The sequence below is a fragment of the Solanum verrucosum genome, unplaced genomic scaffold (genome assembly GCF_900185275.1).
Source record: "Solanum verrucosum unplaced genomic scaffold, falcon-dt-bn FXZP01000170.1, whole genome shotgun sequence".
Taxonomy (NCBI): domain Eukaryota; kingdom Viridiplantae; phylum Streptophyta; class Magnoliopsida; order Solanales; family Solanaceae; genus Solanum; species Solanum verrucosum.
This window is the reverse complement of record NW_026020395.1, coordinates 41,083-57,827: the sequence shown is the minus strand read 5'-3', so window position 1 is coordinate 57,827 and position 16,745 is coordinate 41,083. Positions and strand designations below refer to the sequence as shown.

The 16,745-nt window shown below is 33.0% G+C and overlaps 2 protein-coding genes across 2 annotated transcripts; one reads left to right on the top strand and one right to left on the bottom strand.

Annotated features, from left to right (window-relative positions):
- Positions 1-617: 617 nt before the first annotated feature.
- On the top strand, positions 618-12,443 carry LOC125839369 (cytochrome P450 CYP72A219-like). The gene is made up of 6 exons (XM_049518360.1): positions 618-840; positions 1,478-1,582; positions 9,499-9,716; positions 10,450-10,685; positions 11,054-11,444; positions 12,006-12,443. The coding sequence occupies exons 1-6, from the start codon at positions 618-620 to the stop codon at positions 12,441-12,443; spliced, it is 1,611 nt and encodes a 536-aa protein (XP_049374317.1).
- Positions 12,444-12,726: 283 nt separating this feature from the next.
- LOC125839276 (cytochrome P450 CYP72A219-like) lies at positions 12,727-15,703 on the bottom strand. The gene is made up of 5 exons (XM_049518253.1): positions 15,393-15,703; positions 14,921-15,138; positions 13,982-14,229; positions 13,233-13,617; positions 12,727-13,157 (listed from the first exon to the last, which is right to left on the bottom strand). Exons 1-5 carry the CDS (start codon positions 15,670-15,672, stop codon positions 12,732-12,734), a joined length of 1,557 nt encoding a protein of 518 aa, XP_049374210.1. The 5' UTR covers positions 15,673-15,703; the 3' UTR covers positions 12,727-12,731.
- Between the last annotated feature and the right edge of the window lie 1,042 nt (positions 15,704-16,745).

Sequence of the window (16,745 nt, the reverse complement as noted above, 5' to 3'; positions counted from 1 at the left end):
TTATTTTATCCTCTTTTAACCTCATTATGCTCTAACTCTTTATCTTTAATTAAAATTTATCAACTTATTACTTAATTTATGTTAACCATTCATATCATGATCACATCAGTGAATATTTTTTTTCAATGTTGAATTGATAAAATCATATTTAAAACTAATAATAGAATATTTTTTGAAAGAAATCATTTATAAAAAAATATTAAGTAATAATTGGCATTTGAATAGTCCAAGAAAAATATATTTCAAATAAATACATATGAAGTTTGTTTGGATTTTATATTAGGCTTCCAATTGAAATTTCATTTTAGGCCTCCAATTACATTGAGTCACTCTATCGATACCGATAACCATTCCAACAGAGCCCACTCAGGTGGAACCAAACCTTCAAAAAGTAGGAGGTAATTCATTCAGCTGTTCAAAATGAAATGGCTCATGATACTCAATAAGTAAATTAGACTGGGAACAAAACTAAGAATAGATTGCTCACACGAAACAGATTGGCCAGGTGGATGACGGTAGCGGACAAGAAATGCCCCTTATGTTGCAATGAGGATGAATCAATCGAACATCTATTCTTCCTATGATCATATGCAGCAACTGTATGGGAAAAACTACTAATGTGGCAAGGGATCAGAAGAAAAGCTATGGGATGGACAGGGGAGCTTCACTGGGCTAGTACACATGCAAATAGTGGTAGCGTAGCTGCAGATATCTACAGGCTCTCCTTGGCATGTAGTATCTATGCTTTGTGGCATGAGAGGAATGTAAGGATCTTTCAAAATCAGAAAATTGAAGTTAATATTCTGTTGAGAAGAGTGGTCCAAGAGATACATAAAAGAGGTACAATATATAGTAGGCTAAAGAGGATGTTAGAGAGCTTGAATTACTATCCTAATTAGCTTGTATTTACATAGTATTGCTTGTATAGGATAGAAGAGGAAGTCTTGGAGCATGCAGACATGGGGTTGTCCATTGCCTGCCAGTTTTTTTTGCTTTGTAATTATCACTTGGTAGTAATAAAATCTTTACTTACCAAAAAAAAAAACTAACATTTCTATAGTAAGACTGAAATTGTATTATTAATAATAAGGAATTATGAAAAACACAAAATGGTCAACAAGAATGATCTGAGGTTTAATATCCAAATGAATAATCCTTTTATTTGGCAACAAATTAATCATAATACTTTTTTTGCAATAAAATTATTATAATTCTTGAAAACAATTAAATGTGTCAGCACCATTATCCACCGTTGATTTGCTTTTTCATCCAACGGCGTAGAAGTTCAATCCTATCCTCGTGATTATCTCTCATTGGCTGGGTTATGACTCCTGTGGGCTATAAATATCAAAGTCGGATTGCCTTAGAACTCACATACACACAACAATTCACTTTTCTTCCGTTTCCACAGATCAAAAAGCAAAACTTCTTCTCTTTTTTTTTGCAGTAGATTAAAAATAACAAATGATTGGTAAAGGAAAAACCATTGGCTCCATTGCTGCAAAATGGTCTCGTTCCCGCAGCAGCAAAGCCGGTCTCCAATCCCAATCAGTCGTATCGCCTGATTCCTCAAAGCCAGAAAGTATGCCAAATGTGTCGTGTTGGATCTCTGGTCTTCCTTGATGTTGTGCTTGAATCCTTGAGCAACACGTAAATTTCGCTACTATTTTATTTTTTGGATATCTCAATTTTCTGAATTTTACATATCTGGATTGTTTTGTGGGTGCTTGAATTGGCTGGAAACGCGGCAGGGGATAACAAGAATTCAGCCAACTGAATGTGCCTTGGAATGATCACTCGTCTTCTTGTTACTCCTCGCCGTGTTTCCAGCCAATTCAAGCACCTACAAACAATCACAAATATGTAAAATTCAAATACTTGAGATATCAAAAATGAAATAGTAACGAAATTCACCTCAGCTCAAGGTACTCAAGCACAGCAACAAGGAAGACCGGAGCTTTGGCACCGGCACGTTTGACGTACTTTTCGGCTTTGAGGAGCCGGGCGATATAACCAACTGGGAATTCGAGACCGGCTTTGCTGTTGCGGGATGAGACTTTTTTTTTTGTAGAAACGGAACCAAGGTTTTTCCTTTGCCTGTCATTTGTTATTTTTCCTCTACTCCAAAAAAAATAATTGTTTTTTGATCGATAGAAACGAGAGAGAAGTGAGTTGTTGTGTGGAAGTGAGTTCCTATGCAATCCCACTTTGATATGTTATAGCTCGAGTTATAACCCAACCAATGAAAAGAAAATCACGAGGATTGAACTTATACTTCATAGGATGAAAGAAGGAATCAACGGTGGATAATGATGCTGACACATTTAACATTTAACCCTGTAAGAATTATGATGAGTTTGTTGTCAAAAAAAGAATTATAATTAATTTATTGCCCAAAAAAAGGATTGTGATGAGTTTGTAGCCAAAAAGAAAGGGATTATGATGATAATCTTCTTCTTTTTTGACAACAAACTCATTATAATCCTTTTTAAAAATAAAAAAAATTAATCATATACAATCTTTCTTTTTGCAACAAAGTCATCATAATCCTTGAAAGCAGTTAAATGTATCAGCATCATTATCCACCATTGATTGCTATATCATCCAACGACGTATGAGTCTAATCCTCGTGATTGTCTTCTCATTGGCTGGGTTACAACTTTTGTTGGGCTATAAAATATCAAATTCGGATTGCCTTAGAAACTCACAAACACACAACAATTCATGTCTCTCTCGTTTCCATCGATCAAAAAGCAAAACTTCTCATTGTAATTCCCACACACAGTTGGATATCCGCAGTCTGCAATGGAGTCTGTCAATAGTTCATCCCCTATCCAAGATGATCCTTCCCAGTGATACAACCCTTAAGTGTCCATCAACCTCAAATTTCATGAATTTACCTGGTTCTTTACTTTTGAATGATATTCCTTTGGTGTAGAGAATAGCAGAAGAAAGGTATAATCGAGAAACCTTCTGCTAGCCCAAGATCGTTAACTAAGACCAAAAGATTCAATTTAGAAGAGGAAGCAGGAGAATGTGTATTTTAAATAAGAGAACTTTGTTATGAAAGAACATTGTTTAATTGCTTTCAAATTGGGTTGAATAGAAATGACAATGGCCACCCCTATTCTATTTATACTTGTGTAGGGATGCTTCTAGAAACTATTCTAGATACATCTATAAAAAAAAATCTAGAAAACCTCATCTTTTAACTGTCTAACAAGAATCTAGATTATTCTATACTTTACTATAAATATCTAAATTATCTAGAACATCTACACATTTCTTAGATACTACACTAGGCTATTCTAGACTTTTCTAGATAAATCTCGAAGAATCATTGGACTATTTTCAGCTATTATGCAATCAAAATGCAATTATCTCGAAGAACAAAAAGGTGTGTTGTGCCTAATACCTTTAGTTTGATCAGTATATGTCTTACTTCGACCCTCTTCAATCAACATGAAGAGGGACCTCATGGAAACTTCTTCAATGTATTACTATTATCATACGATTTTTTTTTATTTTTTTTTACTTGTACACTCTTTTCCAACCGCTCAACATTGACTAGAGACAGCAAACATACAACTCAATTTAATTGGTGGTTTAAAGTCAAAATGTGATTTCAAATTATTTAATAAACGAAAAAATAGGTCTAGAAATGTCCCATTATGCCCTTCTTTGATAGTTTAGCTCAAATATATCTTTAATACTCTATAGTTGGTCCAAATATGCCCTCAGTAATTTAAGGACATATTTGAACCAATTGAGTGATAGGGCGTATATAGATTTAACTATAAACTAACTAACAGATGCTAACTAAAACCAACACTTAGGGAAAGTTGTACAAGTAACCAAATCCTTCACAATAACTAATTCATTTATTACAATTTTTGCACTATTAATTATTTATAACTAATACTTGTATAAATCATTATTACTAATTTCCGATTACAATCATATATATATATATATATATATATATATATATATATATATATAAAAAATCCTATATCAAGTTAAATAAATGTGCAAACATAAATTCAGGACCGTCTTAACCCCTAGGTCACTAAAGCATCGCTTGGGGCCACATATTTTATGGGGGCCCCATTTTCAAAAAAAATAATTACTTATATATATGTTATTTTTTAAATAAAAAAATTTATATGTACTATGAGTGCTATGATTTCTACTAAGGAAATTGCATATGAGATGAATATAAACCTGGATTTCGTAAGAAATAATTTAATTAGAGTTGATTACTTTACATATATATGTAGAGTAGATCAAACTATTTTTTTCACTTCAAAATAGATTTGAACCAATTGAAGCATATCAAACTATTTTTGAATTCTTATTTAGTGGTAAAATATTGAGATCACTAGATGATGAGAATTTTTAAAAAAATATTGTCTTAACCTTGAACTTTCTTTAATACATAATAGTTATTCTATATTGATGATTTAGATTTATTTTTTGAACTAAAAGTGTTAAGAGAAATATATAATACAAGTAGAAGATAGTAATCTAATGAAAATACTCAATCAAATAAAAAGACTTGATTCCTTTCCAAATACACATATTACTTATAGAATAATGTTAACAGTTCTTGTAACTGTTGCCTCAGCCGAAAGAAGCTTTTTCGAAATTAAAATTGATTAAATTTTCTTTAAGATCAACAATGTCTTAAGAAAGATTGAATGAATTATTTATATTATCATTTGAAAAGAAATTATTAAAATAAATTGATTATAAAGCAGTACTTAATGACTTCACATCTAAAATAGCTAGAAAAGTAGATTTTAAATAAAAATATATATGATGGAAAAAAAAATAAGGTCTCTCTTAAGTTTCGCTTTAGGCTCCTAATGCTGTTGAGTCGGCCCTGCATAAATTTAATTCCAAATATGTATTATGAATATCTAGTATATAGAAGATTTGTTTTTTTATATATAATAATTCTCTTTGCCGGCCTTTATAATTAGTTTTTCTTCTTTTTTCTTGCCAGCCTGTATATTATTAGAATTCATCCCTTATTGGTCCATGTAACATCCGACAATTTGAAATAGCTAAGAAGAGGCTTGGAATTTGAAAATTTTCATTTTTGGAAAGGATTTGAAAATCTGGAATTTGGCTAAGTGTGGAAATCAGTGAGTTTTTGGCCAAATTTGAGCAGTCGTAACTTCCAGCTCAGGATGATTTAGGAGTAGTTCCAGTTATGGTTGTGAATCTTGCGGAATGAACTTTCCAACGCCACCAAGTTTTCTGGATTCCCAGTTCGTACGAGGGAGTTATGCCTTTTAGAAGTTGGGAAGTTGGCAGGGAAATCTGTCCGGGAAATTAAGGGCATTTTAGTCTTTTCCCTAGCCAAGTCTTTTGAGATTATATTGTTGTTTAGGGATGATCCTTGGATCATTTTATCCCATTTTAAAGAGAGAAAGTTAGGGTTCTTGAGAGTGAAGAAGAGAAGAAGAAGAGAAGAAGGAGAAGAAGAAGAGAAGAAAGAGGAGATCAACAAGTTTCCGTCAAAGATCAACGTGGATTTTCGTCGGGGGTGATCCCTTTCAAGGTATGTGAGTTCTTAGTGTGGGTTGATCCTTTCCCCCACACACCAAGCTCATTTTATGATTTGAGGAAAGATTGGAATTGTTGTTGAAGTTGTTAGTAGTTGTTGATGTTGTTAGTTGTGTTGTTGAAGTTGTTGTTGGTTGTGAGACATGATTGGGTTGTGTATTTGAGTTGTAATCTATGGTATGTTGAGGGATTGATGATCCTTAGTGTTTGGGGTTAGATCCTTTGAAGTAAGGATGGTTTAGAGTTGAAGAAAAAGGGAAGAAAAGTCGAGTTTCTGGGCAAGGGGGTTGACGCGTCGCGCCTGCCAGCGCGCCCCAAAAGGGGCTCTGAGGTTTTCCCCTTGGGGCGCCGCGCCTCTCAGAGCGCCAGCAGGTGACCTCTGACTTTCGAGGGCTGGCGCTCCGCGCCTTGCAGAGCGCCAAGGACGCCAAGTTTCCCCCATTCTTCCATGCTTTCTCATGTATGTTCCTAGGTGTTATACCAATGTTCCCTAGTTGTTTCCAACACCCCAAAGTGTTTCTAAACATCCCGAACTCATCCATATACGTGTGATCATATACCTTGAATCCATAGTTCAATTCAAGGCAAGTTAGTATCAAGTTAAAGAGAAGTTAGAGTCAAGTCAAGCCATGTTAAGAAGTAAGTTCAAGCAAGTCCTCCAAGCTTTTCAAGAGTCTTCATTGAACGTTTTAACTTCATTTTTAGACTCGAGTTTCAAGTCAAGTAAAGAGCTTAGAGTTTCAAGCTAAGTAAGGAGTCTCAAGACTCAAGTTAAGTCAAGAGTGTAAGTTGAGATCATTTCTCAAAAGCTATTAGGGAACTATGTATTCCCAAAGGAGTTTCTAAATGTTTTTACATTTGAGTAAGAAAGGAACTATGATTCCAAAAGAGCCTTAGGGCTAGTTTTCAAGAAAAGGAACATCGTTTCCAAGTGAGCCTTTGGGCTAGATTTTGAGTAATTATCTCATTTAAAGAAAGATGTGTTTAAAACACTTATGAACTAAAAGCATTTTGGGAGTAGTATCGAGCACTGATTTGGGGACGCGAGTTCATATTAAACTTAACTCTCCATAAGAACCATGTAGCCAACATGGGAGTTAACGGGTCATACTTTTTAGATGAACCCGTAAAGTTAAGCTAGTGGATCCACTTAGTAAAGTTAGCTTCCTATATCAAGACCAGGTATAGGATGGTCCTCAGGCAACGTGAGGTAAAACGTTGTATCTTTAGCTTCCTATATCACGGTAAGGTATAGGATGGTCCTCGGGCAACGTGAGGTAAAACGTTGTATCACCACTCATATTCATAGTGGTGGTTTGTCGGTTAGAGAAGCTCCCACAGTAGAAAGAGCATGGTTCCTCGAGGGTTCTGCTTAGTATGGATGGGGGTATGGGACTTCATTCATACATTGCACAAATAGACCTTGAGAGGAAACATGGTATTTTCATGATATTATAAATATGATTTTTATGTCATGTTTTAAGAGTTTTACAAGCTTTATATATTGCATGTGTCTTATTGCTTTATATATTGAGTTCAGTTATTCATGAGTGAACAGAGCCAAGGTAAGTGTTCTCTTGTACTCTTTTCAAGCTTAAGTTGTGGTTTAGCTTTCCAGCTCACATACTCGTACATTCAATGTACTGATGCCAGTTGGCCTGCATCTTATGACGATGCAGACACATGTACCCCAGATCAGCATCCTGCACGTCGTTGATCCAGCTGAGCACTCCAGAGTCAGTGGTGAGCCTCTTTGCTTTCCGGAGGACTCGGTTATTTCGTGTTTCTAGTTTCTATTTGGTTAGGATGTTGCGGGGTCTGTCCCAACATCCATCTCAGTATGTAGAGGCTTCATAGACAGTCAGTCAGTTAGTATTGAGTCTCTCATCTATGTATATATGTAAATATTCTATTTTGAGACTCGAGCTGCCTTTTGGCATGTTATGCATCAGTTGATTGTTTTATAACCTTTCATTGCATTGAGTTGTACTGTTGAGTGAAGTTTCCGCTGAGTTAAGAAAGCCAGGCCAAGGGTTCGCCTGGGGCCAGCAATGGTCTCCGGGTGCCGGTCTCGCCCAGGGTGTAGGCTCGGGGAGTGACAGTCCATTTGTCTAGGACTCGCTATTAAGTGATATTATTATTCAGAAATAATATTCTCAAGTAAAACTAGAATTCGTTTTGGAAATGAACAACAATAATATATTGAGTGAAATTTTATAAAATGAATCTGGAAAGAATAGAGCACTGCACGCATACCTTACAGCTATCTGGTGGAGGTAATGAGACTGTTTCTAAAAAATCATCTACTTAAATAGCATTAGCAATAAGAGGAACAAGTTATATTTTTGCAAAATTTCAGATCAACACTAAATCAAAACATAATAATAATTAAATTGTGTGCTAACCTCTTTTAATTAATTTCCTTTTTAAAAATTAACAATTAAAATTTCGAGAATAGGTTCATTATTGACCATTTCAGAAGATAATGTCTACAAATAAAACAAAATTCCGGTTCTAGTTGTCACATCCCCTTTTTGTCCTAAATAGCTATACCTATTAAAATTTCTATTTTATATTTAATGAAATAATTTGTAATTATAAATATAATACTTGTTTTAAATTATACATTTTAATTAATTTTTTAACTTCATATTTGGTCAAACGGTACTACCTAAATTTGAACGTAAAGAGTACGCATGTGTAATGGAATGAGAATATTCATCCCAAGTGCAAAAATTATACTTTATTTGTTTCACTTATGTGTCTTATTTACTTTTTAGTTTGTTATATAAGATAGTCACTAGATCCAAGAATTTTTCTTTTATATTACACATTTTTTTGTTTAAGGTAACAAGATAATTAAGAAGTTTTTCTTGTTTTTCTTAAAATTTTGTGTTTAATCAAATTAAAATATATATATATATATATATATATATAATGGGGTCAGAGATGATCTATGTATATTCCATTCCAAAACAAAATAGTTAACCATAGAGATGGAAATAATACTCACCTCAATTGCAATATCAATTTGTGCAATTTTTCTTGGGATTTGTGCATGGAGATTCTTGAATTGGTTATGGTTAAAACCAAAGAAATTAGAGAAATATCTAAGGCAACAAGGTTTAAATGGAAACTCATACAAATTATTTTTTGGAGACTTGAAAGAAGGTTATATGATTTCTAAAGAAGCAAAGTCTAAACCAATGAACTTCTCTCATGATATTACACAAAGAGTTTCTCCTCTCCTCCATAAAACCTTCACCAAATATGGTAAGTATAGCTCAAAATTTTTCAATTTCGATATATTGTCAGATCTCTCTATAACAATAATGTTTTACTATAATAATCAAGTTTATTTTGGTAACCGGCGTTTCTATAATGTTATAACGGCAAGAAACATATTCAAACAAACGATACTGTTATAAACTATATACACAACTTATTTTACCATACATTCCATACTATTTGAAAAAATTACAAAAATCTTTATTTTCCTCACTCTCTCTCTTATTATCGAATACATAACTCTTACGCGATGATCGGGGAGCGAGCATTGATCGGGACATGTGTGTTTGTGTATCAACAAAGGTAATGTATCGGGACAGGTGTGTCTTGTATCAACAAAGGTAATGTATCGGATAGGTGTGTCTTGTATCAACAAAGGTAATGTACCGAGACATGATGTATCGGGACGTTGAGTGATGTATTCGAAATCCTTAAATTTTAAGAAATTTTTGTAATTTGGAAAAGAGTATGAATATGATGTAATTAGCTCTTAACACTATAAAATTTGAGTAATTTTTAATTTAATTTTTGAGACAAAAAGCCAAATATTTTTAAAAAATCTCACATTATTAATTTTATTTATTATGAATTATTATTTGTAGCTATTTTTAAATATTTTAACACTAATTATTTCAGGTAAAATTGCCTTTACATGGTTTGGACCCAGACCAGTTGTGTTAATCAATGATGCTGAAATGGTGAAGGATATTTTCTCAAAACCTTACATTTTTGTGAAGCCAGAGAATTATCACATAATTAAGCTACTAATTAAAGGATTAGCAACAGCTAACAAAGATATTTGGTCAAGACATCGTAAAATTATCAATCCTGTTTTTCATCTTGAAAAGCTTAAGGTTAGTTAATTTATACACCATCTATACTAATTTAAGTGTCTTAGTTTGACTGGTTACCGTGTTTAAGAAATAAATAGAGATTTTTTAATTGTATGATATTAAATTAAAGATATGTGTAGTCTTTTAAATAGTGTAATATTAAACTTGTCATGTTTAGTAATGTTGAAATTGAAAAACTAACTAAATATAGAAAGAGTTGGCTCTTTCTGAGACATACCAAAAAAAAGACTCTTAAATTGGGAGGAATGGGTAGTATTTATTGAAGTGTGTATGACTCAGTCAAATGAGCGTTTTGGACCAGATTTGGATGGGTTAAAGAAAAGGATATTTACAATATTAAATAAATTAAAAAATATATTATAATGGAAAGATAGCAAAATTATATTTTTTATAATGATGATAATTAGGTTAAAAAGAATTTTTCCAAAGAAAATTAAAATAAAGAAGACAAGTATAATATCATAAACCACAAAGAAAGCAATTACAAAACCAAACTTGAAGAGAGGTTTATGTAGCTCTATCCTTTTAGTTTTTTCAGCTATAATAATTTTATGAGAAATTAGTTTAACCAGAATTACTTTAATGATACAAAACAAACATAAATGACTTTAGTAGATAATTTGTTTATAATCGAGTGACTATACATACAAGTTATTCATTCAGTATTGTGTGATTATTTCATCTAAAAATATAAATTGTTACAGAAAATAAATTTTGTTTATTTTGTCCGTAGATTATGGTACCAATATTTTACTCATGTTGTTGTGACATGGTGAGGAAATGGGAGAAAATTGTCACAGAAAATGGATCATATGAGTTGGATTTATGGCCAAATCTTGAAATTTTGACTTCAAATGCACTTTCAAAAGCTGCATTTGGATCAAATTATGAAGAAGGTAAAAAAATATTTGATCTTCAAATGGAACTCAGTGAGCTAGTTATGAAATCATTTCCCCTTCCAGGAGCAAGGTAAAATTACCACTACATACATAGATTGTGTAATATATAATTTACGAGGTTAAATTCACGTATAATCATTGAGCTTTATTCACAGTAACAGTAAAATTATAAAATTATTTTGAAGTAACTTAACTTTGTATACTAGTAGAACAATAAAGTCACCTAACTTTACACACTATATCAATAAATTAATTTTGATTACTTAATGTGACAAAAGAAACTTATATAATATATATAGGCAAAATTTCAGTATTTTAATAATGTGACAAATTAATTTTGAAACTTCACAAAAATAGTAAAAAGAAGTTCAGTGACTATATGTGAAATTAGTCGTACTCCTATGTCTGTTGACAACTTTATTTTTAACTTTACTATAGTCTTTTACCGACTAAAACAAATCGAAGGGTGAAGGAGATTGCTATACAAGTGAGAAGTTCAATCCAAGGTATTATTACTAAAAGGTTGAAGGCAATGGAGCGAGAAAATGCTGGAATTAGTTACGATGATTTACTTGGAGTATTATTAGAATCGAATTCGAGGCAAATTAAAGAAGGTGTAAACAAGAATTTGGGGATGAGTATGGAGGAAGTTATTGAAGAATGTGAGTTTTTTTATTTTGCTGGGCATGAATCTACTTCAGTTCTGATAATGTGGGCAATAATTTTATTGTCTAAGCATTTGGACTGGCAAGAACGTGCTAGACAAGAGATTTTACAAGTTCTTGGTGGCAAAAAACCAGACTTTGATGATTTATCGCGATTAAAAATTGTAAGTTTCCCTCTATTAAATTTTGGTGTCAAATTAAGCCCATAATCATATAATTCGCCCAACTCACCTAGACTTGGGCGGGTTGGACTTAATCTACATTCCATTTGTTCGTCATTTTGAGCATAACTCAAGATAGTTCATATGGTATGTGAGCGTTGCTTAGTTGGTTAAGGCGCTCTGAATCCCAATCCCATTCCCCCCCCCGCACCCCCCAAAAAAAAAATTAGTTCATACAAAAGCTTTGGTTTTGAGTGTGTGTTTGGGGGGGGGGGGGGGGGGGAGGAATAAAATTCACAAATACACTTTTTAGACATGTAACTGAAAAAATCTTATTGTCGTAGAGTTTCAAATTTCAAAAATCGTTATTTTTCAAATAGGATCATCGGGAAGTGATCAATTAGCACTATTTCTTCCGAGTTAGGTTGATTGTGTTATGATTCATAGACAAATTCACTTTAACCACTCAAATATTGGACGGGTTATAGTACATTCAATTTACTTTAACCCGTCCAATATATGTAACTCAATCCACTTATTTGACATGATCTCTTTTTTCCACAGGTCAATATGATTCTTCTTGAGACTCTTAGGCTATATCCACCAGGAGTTATGTTTGCAAGAGTCCTTGGAGAAACAACAAAATTGGGAAATATAACTTTACCTTGTGGAGTTCAAGTCAATATACCTACACTTTTCGTTCATCGTGACCAAGAAATATGGGGAAATAACGCAAATGAATTCAACCCAGAAAGATTTAGTGAAGGTGTTGCAAGTTCAACAAACGGAAAATTTGGTTATTTCCCATTTGGATTTGGTCCTCGAGTTTGCATTGGACAAAACTTTGCTATGTTAGAAGCTAAAGTTGCGCTTGCCATGTTTTTACAACATTTTACATTCGAAATTTCTCCATCTTATGTACATGCTCCTTATCTCGTGGTGACACTCCAAGCTCAGTATGGAGCACAAGTAATACTACGTAAAGTTATAAAGTTTGAGTAACTTCAACTTGCTTGAAATCGAGGCATAGTAATAGTTATTTTGGAATTTGACCAGTTCGCGTCTCATAATGTATGTCGACAACCAAATTAGTAGCATTCACATGGTGAATATGGTAATGTAGCTTTAACACTGACAATAAAAAAGACGAGACAAATCTAGTTAAGAAAAAATCTTTAACATCGATCATTCAACATAAACAAATTACATGTACTTATTGATAATGTAGACTTATTATCGAACAAAAGTAAAGACCAAAGCTGCAAAATATTACAACTTAATTATGCTAGCTTACAATTTATGCAATATAAGAGGAGCACCATACTGGGGTTGACTAGTTATTACAGACTGCGGAGCGTGTGTATAAGAAGGAGATAGCTCAAAGGAGAAGTGTTGTAGAATCATAGCCAAAGCCATCTTTGCTTCTATCATCGCGAAGTTTAGCCCAATACATATCCTAGGTCCCCCGCCAAATGGGAAAAACGTCATTTGACCCTTTGTTGCCTTTGAAACGCCTTCACTAAATCTCTCTGGCTTGAACTCTGTTGCATCTTCGCCCCATATTTCCTTGTCATGATGCAATAAAATTATAGGAAATAAGAGCATCACTCCAGCTGGTAAACTTAGTTCCCCTAGCTTGGTATTGGTTGTAGTCTTTCGACTAAGTGCATCAACTGGTGGATATAGCCTTAACGTCTCGTTCAAAATCATTGTCACCTATGGTTAAAAAGAGTTCAACATAGAACATATATGTATGTGTGTGTCAAAGACGATAAATGTTAATAAACTTACAATTTTTAAGCGGTTTAATCCATCAAATTCTAGTTTGCCATCACCAAAAACTTGCAAAACCTCTTCTCTAGCGCGAGCTTGCCAGTCTGGATGCCTACTCAACAAAATCATAGTCCATACAAGCAATACAGAGGTGGTTTCTTGTCCGGCAAAATAGAACAATTTACACTCCTCGATGATCTCTCGCGTAGTCATACCAAAATCCTTGTTGCCATGTTGTTCAATTTGTTTAAAGTTGGATTCCAACAACATGCCTAATAAGTCATCAGTATTGGCCTCCCCTGCTTTCAATGCCTTCACTCTTTTATCAATTATTCCTCTAATCATTGCTTGAACTTTTTTGTCAATCTCCTTCATCCTTCTATTTTTCTTAGTTGGCAAAAACCTACATTAGTTTAACACACAAAAACATGTATTTCATCGTCAATAATCACTATTTTCCAAGGTCGAAAAAATTGTAAAAATCGGTCATTCACAACCAGTGGTGAAGGATTCCTCGAAAAGTTAAGGATTAGTAATCCTTTTTAGACTTCTTCTCTTGATACTATTTGGACATAGATATGGGAAAGAAAGGTTATATCGTAAGGAATTTCTACTCTATTAGTGTATGTTAACGTGTTATAACAAGCATTACAAAAAATGAGTTCAAGGGGTAATATGACATTAGTTTAGTTAAGGTGTATTTCTGGGATTTCAGTCATAGTTTGGGGGTACTTGTGCCTTATCCCAAAAAGGTTTAATTTTATTACCTTGATCCTGGAATATATAAGGTACGAGTAGCTTCAATGACATGCTGGGCTTGTTCTTTTTGAAGCTCAAATATCTTTCGACCTTCTTCATAATTGCTTCCAAAGGCTGTTCTAGAAATCACATCACTAGTCAATCTTTGAAGGTAAGGCCATATATCGATTTCGCAAGATGTTCCTTTCGTTGAGATTGACTCCTCCCATTGGCTCACCATTTCAGTGCAACTCAAATGAACTGCTGGAACCATACTCTACACATTTGTAAACCACACATTAGTGCAAGTCATAGAAAGGAACAAAAAATGAAAAAAAAAAAAAACAGAATGAAAGCAGAGTTGATCATATCATATCATGAATTTGTGATAATCAATACAAGTGGAAAGAAACTTCTTTTATTGAATTATGTGTGACTATCTTATTTAAAAGTATAAACAGTTAAAACTTGAAAGATATCTTCAACTTTCACATGTAAGCCATACATATAGACGAAAGTAAAGGAGCCAGGATTTTCACAAAGGGGATTGGAAACAATCAATACAAGTGGAAATAAACTTCTTTTATTGAATTATGTGTGACTATCTTATTTAAAAGTATAAACAGTTAAAACTTGAAAGATATCTTCAACTTTCACATGTAAGCCATACATATAGACGAAAGTAAAGGAGCCAGGATTTTCACAAAGGGGATTGGAAACAACATACTTCTTGTATAAGCTAAGTGTGGGAAGCCCCTTAGTTGAAAGTTTAAGGAAGATAGACAGACTTGAAATTTATGGTATAAAACAAACCTTAAGCATTTGCGTAACTATAAATCATTTCACTAATGACAAAAGAGAAATTTCAAAGTTAAATTCTTTCTAACAATAGAAAGATGATATTTTTATTGGAACAGACTATAAAGAAAAGTGTATCACATATATTGCGACGGAGGGATTGAACATACCTTAATCTTCTCCATATGAAAAGCAGGATTGAGGATTTTTCTATGCATTGCCCATTTATCCTCTTCATAGCTTGCAACTCCTTGTGCTAGCAACTTGGTGATGGGAGTTGATTTAGGCTTTTGGTAGAGAACATATTTGTTAAACACATCTCTTATTACCTCAGCTTCCCTTACTAATACCATAGGCTTTGGCCCAATCCATATAAAACAATTTTTACCTGTAAAATTTTATAATGGATTTATGTCAATATGTCATGTTAGCTACGAGCTATTTAGTGACAGATTAACAACGAATTTCTTAGCTAAACTTTTAATGTATTCATCCCTTCTTAATTAAAATTCTTGAATTCAAGCCCTGGGGGCTGGGAATATGGAGTCTCATGACTGAGACTTCTCAGTCAGAATCTGAATTAGTCGAGCCTCAAAACAGGTAAACAGAACACCATTAGATGAGAAACAAAAACAAACTTACCATGTTTCTTGATTGTATCAACAAAATAAGGAACAATTCTAGGACATATATCATCATCAGAGACTTTCAATGGCTTGGAGTTGGCATCTTCAAAGCTTTTGGCTAACTCTTTGAGATCTCCAAAAATTAATTTGTAAGAGTTCCCTTTGAGACCTTGTTTTCTTAGGCACTTTTCTAGTTTCCTTGGCCTAAACCATGCCCAATCTAACAACTTCCATGCATATATTACTATAGTTATTGTTAATAAAAATGAAACTAAGTAGTAAGCAACAATCTCCATTACTTTATGTATATATTTCCCCTAAGGAATTGAATGACTTATTTATAATGTTTAAGTTAAGAAGGGACCTCATATTCGAGGGTGGAGGTAGAAGTCTAGATACAAGTTTGACTGACCTCAATAGCTTTTGTTTAAATAACGTGTTTATATTACAAATATTATTAAACGTGTATAAATATTAAATTTAGAATTCAATTATATTAATATATTTGAAGTTGTCATTTTAAAATTTAAAACTCATAAACTTTAAATTTTGATTTTGGCAATACATGATGCGTGGTCAAATGTGACTCTTTAATTAGTTAATCAATTGAACATGACAAGAGAACTCTTGTTTTCCACCACAAATAATACAGATGTAGTGACAAAGACATCTTTCTAGAAGGGTGATATTGTCTACCTTACTTTTTAAAAATATGCTGTCTTAAATTTATTTGTTAATTTACAAACTCAAGATATAATTAATTACATTTTTTTCATTTTATTCTTACTATTAATTCTTTTAGAAAGTGTAAACAGGTTTATAAAGGTTTTAAAAAGTTTTTCTTAAGGGGTAAATCAGTGAAGCTATCCTTTTATTTATGATTTCTTATGAAGCGTATAAAGAAGAAAGTGCACAAACAATATAAAATGGAGAAAGTAGTATATATGTAAATAATATTTTTAAATTTCTTATATTAAGTGCACAAGTAGACACTTAAACTTGTAGAAAATTGAACAAATAGACACACACATCCTACGTGGCATCCTACATGGCAATTTGTGTCCTACGTGTATTATGTTACATAGGACTCATGTGTCTACTTGTTCAACTTAATACAAGTTTAAGTGCCTACTTGTGAAGTTGAAGGGCATAAATGTAAAATGAGGCCAAATTAAAGGGCACATTTATGTATTATGACCTATTTTTATTACTCTCCTACTATCTTGTTCTTCGATTTTAGTGTCTCTTTAGCCTTGATATATCATCATATTATTTATTGTTACTATTATGCTCTTTTCCATCTGTTCTCAATATGAATTCTTCACCATTATATTTACTTTACATATATTGATAATTGATATGCTTTACT